Here is a 6,718-nt window from a genome sequence, read left to right as displayed (position 1 = left end):
ACCCATACAAGAGAGTTTGAAAATAAACACACACACTGTAAGGCCGGTGTGGAGCACACAGCTCCCATGATCTCTGACCCTTGGCCATGCTGACTGGGACCTCAGGACCCAGAGTCAAAGGACATCTCATGGCTCAGCAGCTCACCACTTCCTGCCCCTCATCCATAGCTCTGCCTTCAGAAAGCGGACCAAGGCTGCGCGATCCCATCATGCTTCAAACCACCCTGTTTTCTTTGCCAGTGTGAGAGGCCATTTCTGAACCTGCGAAGAGGCGCTTGATGCTACCGAGCTGGAGGTGCTTTGCAGCCTGGAGAGCAAAGCCGGAGCGGTGCTCACCAGCACCGCGGGGCCTTTCAGGGAGACGTCTCTCCTCCCATTTGCAGCGTTTGCTGCACAGCCCCGAGGATGGATCTCTGCCCCGAACACCCCTTGCCAGATTTTGCTTTCTCTTCCCAGAACGAATGCTGGAAAAACCAGCGCCACCAGTTAAGCGCAAAAGCATACTGGGAGGGAGGGGGCGGAGCTCGGCGCCGGGAGGGGGAAGCCGCCCGAGCGCCGCGCACTTGCTGCGCCCCATGGCCGCCAGGTCGCTCCCGCGCTACGGCCGCCACGGGGCGCGCCTCGGAGAGCCCGGGCCCCTGGGGAGGCCTCTGAGCTGCGGCGCCGACCGGGAGGGGAGCGCCGGCGACAGCCGCGGCCCGGCCGCTGGGCGCACGGAGGCCGGCCAGCCCAGCGGGCGCCGCTGCGCGGAGGAGGCCGAGGAAGAGAAGGCGGCGGCGGCGGCGGCGCAGCAGCAGGGCGCCTGCGCGGGCAGCGAGGGGTTAACCGACGCGGAGAAGAGGATCGTGCGGCTGCACGAGGACGCATGCGCGGTGAGCGGCTCTCCGCCTGCGGCCGCGCCCGGGGCTGCTGCGGCTGCTGGCGCTGTGCGCAAGGCGCTGGCGCAACGGCCCTGCGGCTCCGGGCGGGTGCTGCTCCGCGCGCCCCGGGAGTGTTTCTCCCCCTGGCCGTTTAATGCGGGGGATGCCCGAGACGTGGAAGAGGGGGAGCTTGGCTTGCAGCGTGCAGACGCCGTGCTGGGAAGAGCCCGGCGCCTTGCGCGGCGGGCGCTCGGAAGCTGGGAAGGGCACCGTGCCGCGCTTCGGGGCGGAATGAGCAGCCCCGTCCCGCGAACCCCGCGTCGGGGGTCTGCTTGAAATCGGGCACGTCAGAGATACCGCCCGGCTCCTCATTCACGGGACCGTCTCCCGAGGGGAAGGGCAGGCCTTGACCTTCCTCGGGGAGGTCAGGCTGGGAAACGTGTGGCTTTCCAGCTGTTGCTGGAGTGCAGTTCCCATCAGCCTTAGCCAGCATCCGCAAGGAATGGGAGTAGTAGTCCCAACAATATCAGAAACCATACGTTTTTTATACTAGACCTGGAGTCGTAGATCCTTAAAAACATTCCCACCTAATCACACTTTAAACCAGATGCAGAGTTATGAACTGTATGGAGTTGCATCTGATGCACCCCAAGCACTGAAAAAAATGTTACAAGCACTATACAGCTGTCTGCCTTTAAACTGTATTATGGCACTTTTTAGTAGGTATTATTATTACTATCATATTACTATTTATTTATTACTACACTCGTATCCTGCTCCCATAGCTGTGGGTCTCTCTGGGCAGCTTACAGCACATACAAGCCATATACCCCATGTTCCTCTTGCAAGGAACGCAAGAGAGCTTACACAGCTCCTTTTAATCCTTGCAACAACACTGTGAGGGAGGTTGGACTAAGAGTGAGTGACTGGCCTAAAATCCCCACTGAACTTCATGGCCAAGTGGGGCCTAAAACCCAGATCTCCCAGGTTCCCGAAAGTCCAGCACCCTAATCAGTCTAATGCAAACGTGGCAGGCAAGGTGTTGCGGTTATTTATTTTATTTCTTTAAAGGCCAATAGCTGACATTGTTTGGGTGAAGGACAATGGTTGCATCCATTGTCAAGAACTTCAGCTCCTTGTCTTCCTTCATCTCTTGGTTGGTGTCAGGACCTAGGACCCGCATCAACTGGCAGTGGGCTAGAACTCTCCATGTTCCTGTTCCAAGGAATGCTTGAGACCGGCTGACAAAATACTCACAGCCCAGCTTAGCGTGCTGGCTTGCAAGACACAGAATAGAACCCCCAAAGTAAGTTCATGCCCAAGCATCAGTTTTCTGCATTAGCATGTTATTAACCATCCATTTCTGCTTCATTCTGTTTCTAATTTCTGGAATGTAGCGGGCATGGAAAAATACCCTCTAACCCTAAGATAAAATGCACGTGAAAATGCTTTCAATATAATTCCCACTGAAATGGGAATCATCATCAGAAGAAAGGTTAGCTTTAAAAGAAGTATAGTAAGCAGACCGTTCCCTTCCGAGCCGCGTATGCCAGCAGCCTGACTGAACAGCCAGGTGTATATTTCATACTTTAAGAATCACCTTCCATAAGATGGCTGCTGCCTCAGAACCATCCTAAAGAGGTTCTGGTGGAATCCCACGCCTGTGCCCTGCACCCTGCATTGTGTCTTTATGTAAGTTACCTAGCAAAAGCAATTGGCAAAGAAACCTAATTTGCATTTACACCACACTTTCAAGCTACATAGGACATCTGGCAAATCGCACATTCTCCAACATCACAGAAACTGGTCCAATGCAAGATGGCACTTTGACCAAAACTAAGTCAAAACTTTGACCAAATGCAAAACTCATTGCATCTTTCGTTCTTATTTTAGTAAAGACACCTGAAACCTAAACCAATCTTTTGCAATCCGTTGCTCTCCAGATGTGCTGAAGACCCTTTCAGCCCAGCCAGCATGTCTAACAAACATTGTGGCTAGGGATGATAGGACTTGTCCTCCCCAGTCATGCTGGACAGCACCACGTTCAGGAAAGCTGGTCTAGTCTAACAAGATGGTGGCAACTAGCCATGATTAAAAATTCTCCATGTATGAAAGCCATATACCTTTAAATACCATAGCTGGGAACAGAAAGGAAGGAAGTATATCTTTTCTTGCTCTGCTTGTGAGTTGCCATTCACTGTTGGAAACAGAATGGTGGGCTTTGGTCCAACCATCCAGGCAAGTCACATCTTCTTAACCACATACTTGTGTTTAGTGGGGACCCATGTGCAATGTTAGTCCCTGCTGTAGCCCCCAAGTGGCAACATGGAAGAAGGCAGGTGAACCGTTGGAAAGAAGCGTCTTCTGGCTGCACAGCTGGGCGTTGACTAAGGAAGGGCAGGTCACTGGGGACAGGTTTTGATTCTGCAATGTGGGTGCAGCCACACCTATCCTGTGCATGGACCCTTGGACACAGCACGAACCAGTTATCAGTACAGATACCTAAGGAGCTCTGAGCAAGACACACATGGCATCTTTAGAAGGATCTCAGGATCCACTGCTTAAGCCGCAGCTTAACAAACCAGATTCCTGGCATTGGAGGTGGGTCAGCTCATCAAAGCTCACTGGTGGAGAAAGGAGCCCTCCAGAGGATGCTTTTCCAGCCACCCCCAAAACCTGGAACCAGCCTTGGGTGCTGTTCAGTGCCTTACCTGCTCTCTGACAGGGGTGGAAACTAGTTGCATGGATCTCCTCTTTCTTCTCCTCTTCTTGGGCAGCCACCAGGTGGCAGCTGCTGAGAATTACAGTGCGTTTGCCACTGGCGGCTCAGTTAATCTTTGGTCAGGTACTGACCAACAGGACCCTGTTTGCAGGATCACAGCTGGGACATAAGCCACAAAAAGTAAGCCATGGGCTGTTGGATTCTGGGTGGCTTGTTATCCATGGCAGCTAGACTGTTTGGCCAGGTTCCCATGTCACAACAAGCCACACTGCCAGGGGCTGTGCTAATCCCCCCAGCATGTGATGAGCATGCAAGGAGTGGTTAACAAGCTGGTGTGCCTTATTAAACACCCTGTGGCTGCATGAGCAAAGTCTATGTCACACTCTGGTGATCTCTCATTAAGGGACGGGGTGAGTGACCTGCCAGCAGAATCTATTTCTCTCCTTTCTCCCTGAGAACGGAAAATCACTCTGCTTGCAGGGCCGGTTTTTAGTCTTCCTTCTACTTGTGACCTCCGTTAGGGTTGGTTGTGTGTCTGCCATTGATCTTCAACTTTCTTTTATGGCTAAAAGACACTAAACTCTCACAAATTCTTAAGGCAGCAGAGAATGTGACCGGGAGCAGTGCTAATAGAGTCCTGGTTTTCCCCACAACCGTCTGAGAGCCAGCTATTTGTTTCTGAAGAGGGGAACCCCAGCTAATCTGTAGATGCCAGCAAATACTTGGTGGTTTTTTAAATTCTACTTGCTCAGCCTTCAAAGGAGTGAAGGTAAAGAAGCTGTGACTGCTACTACTGCAGACAAGTTGTGGAGGGGTTACAAAGAGGGTCTGAAATCCTTAGCTCTACATTTTTTATAATGGAGACCTGGCAACATGTAAGCATATATAGGTAGTATGGAAGGTTGTCACCTCTTTTCCTCTTTTTATTGGTTTTTTTTTCTTCAGTTTTTCAACTTTCATTTATATTTTCTGTTTTTAAAAATGCTATCCTGGGAGGCATGAAAGCAATTGGTGTGTGTGTGTCTGGTGGTATTTCAAGGGCCCCAGTACCTTTTCTTTCCATTTTCTATTCTTTTTTTCTCCCCCTCCCATTTTTCTATATGCTTTTGCACTCATGGGTTTGAAGATCCTTGCCTAGGTTTGCACTCTTGTGTGCGATATGTCGCTTGTGCAACAGGAAAGTGCAGCTTCTAAGTAGTGCTTTATTGTATCGCTGTGTCAATCTGCCCCACCACCTCTGCCAACCCTTGGCTCTCCACACATGATCTTGAATTTATCCAGCTTGCTGCTTTTGTGCAGAGTTCCAGCTGGAGGCTGAAGCAGAAAAACAGGTGATCAAAGGAGCGTTTCCATGTTATTTTATGGATGAGAACACCAGCACCCAAAGTGCAATGCACTTTGCTTTGCAATTATGATTTTGAAGTTCTTGAAATGATTCTGCATATCATGACCCCTGGCTTGACTTAGGATACCTCTGTGTATGGTGATCCTTGCCTCTTCCTGCTGTTACCTGACCTGCCACCTGCTCCACAGGCCCTGCTGGAAACCAGCCTCCTCTAGCTGCACTGTTGCAATCCCATGGTAGTTCTCACAATGATGGGAATTGTAGTCTAAAACATCTGTAGGGCACTCAGTTGGAGAAGGCTCTTTTGAACAGCTGATTATGACACTGGAACTATCATGGCACATCTTTCAAGGTTCCAAACATATAAATTCCCAAATCTGTGAATGAATCTCCGGTTCTCAGCCAGATACTGTTCATAGAATTGGTTGCAGATCCATGCAGACCATACAAGGTCTGGTGACCATGCCGTTCTGTCCAAACTAAGGTTTCTCCTTTGAACAAAGGGTGTTGAGTCCAACTTTCTGAAGACCACCAGCTTCAGGAAAGACGGCCTTGAGAAGATGCTGTGCACGGCTCCTGCTTCTGCCACTTGGGTTGCTTGTGATGCTTGGCCAGAGCATCTGGTCTGCCAATCCAGAGCAGAAAGAATAAAGGACTGGCCAGCACGGCATAGTGGTTAGAGAGGTGCACTGGGACTCAGGAGATCTAGGTTCTAGCCCTGTTTGACCATGAAGTTCACAGTTTTCAACCATCTTGTATTCATTAGCATGTGTCCCAACTGTGATGATGCATTTTGCATAAATACTGAGACTGTGCTTCCTCATGAACAGAAGAGGCTTTCATGTAGCTCTCCTCCAGGGTACTCCAAAATATTTTGCATTACAACAGGGATAGGTCATAAAAATATATTGTTGCTGGGTGCAAGGAGATACAGATGAAGTCATTCTACTAAGCAGCAGTTCCCAGTGCTTCCTTCAGCATGGACTAATGCTACAATCCCATGAAGGTTGAGACAAAAGCAAAATCCTACAATGCCCAGCAGCCAGCTAGCCAGTATGGGGATGGGTGTATGGCTAGGCCATACTGAGAACTTTTTCCATCTGAAAATGCTTAGGAAAATAGAACAGTTATGCAAGACTGCAGCTGAGCAGATAGCAAGACACAAATCAAGTCTACTACAGTTGTTGAGATGACAAAGCCAAGAACTGTGTTAAGCAGAACCTGGAGTGGTTAAACTCTCTCTTTCTAAAGGCTGGAAAACATCACTATGTGGATCCAGACACGGGCTACCTCGTGTTCACGGAGGTTGCCCATTTGCAGAGGAAACACTGCTGCGGCTCTTCCTGCAGACATGTGAGTATGAAAGCTCCTGCACCTACCAGCTTCCTGCAAATGAGCGGCTCAGCCAGCAGATCTGTTGCATCTTGCTGAGGGTTGGCCCAGTGCCCTCCAGATGCTTTGAGTCCCCTCATCTTTGACCATTGGCCATGCTGGCTAGTGCTGATGGGTGCTGTAGTCTAAAGCATCTGGAGGGCACCAGGTCACATACTGCAATCTGGTCAGTTTCACATTGGAGCTGAGCTGGAAAGCAGCAATCCACATCTTTGGCCTTAAGCAGGCTTCTGCATCCGTCTGTGGCTTGTGGTCAGAGCCACGAACTCCCTGAGATTACATTCCTATGCATGTGTACTTGGGGAAAAGTCCCATCACACGCCACTTGCACCTAAATGCATTTGAGCTTGTGGGATGCTAGGCAAACCCTGACTAATATATTTGACAGCCTGACTCATG

General features: G+C 50.3%; 1 protein-coding gene across 1 annotated transcript in view; it reads left to right on the top strand.

Moving 5' to 3' along the window:
• The first annotated feature begins 575 nt into the window (after nucleotides 1-575).
• CUNH1orf53 (chromosome unknown C1orf53 homolog) overlaps nucleotides 576-6,718 on the top strand; it is a 9,975-nt gene continuing 3,832 nt past the window's right edge. The window contains exons 1-2 of the mRNA XM_044432254.1: nucleotides 576-872; nucleotides 6,179-6,280. Of these exons, the coding sequence (XP_044288189.1) occupies nucleotides 576-872; nucleotides 6,179-6,280 (399 nt within the window). The remainder of the gene's footprint in view (nucleotides 873-6,178; nucleotides 6,281-6,718) is intronic.

Source organism: Varanus komodoensis, unplaced genomic scaffold (assembly GCF_004798865.1).
Source record: "Varanus komodoensis strain SLA01 unplaced genomic scaffold, ASM479886v1 scaffold24, whole genome shotgun sequence".
Lineage (NCBI taxonomy): Eukaryota > Metazoa > Chordata > Lepidosauria > Squamata > Varanidae > Varanus > Varanus komodoensis.
This window is presented reverse-complemented; position numbering and strand designations above follow the sequence as displayed.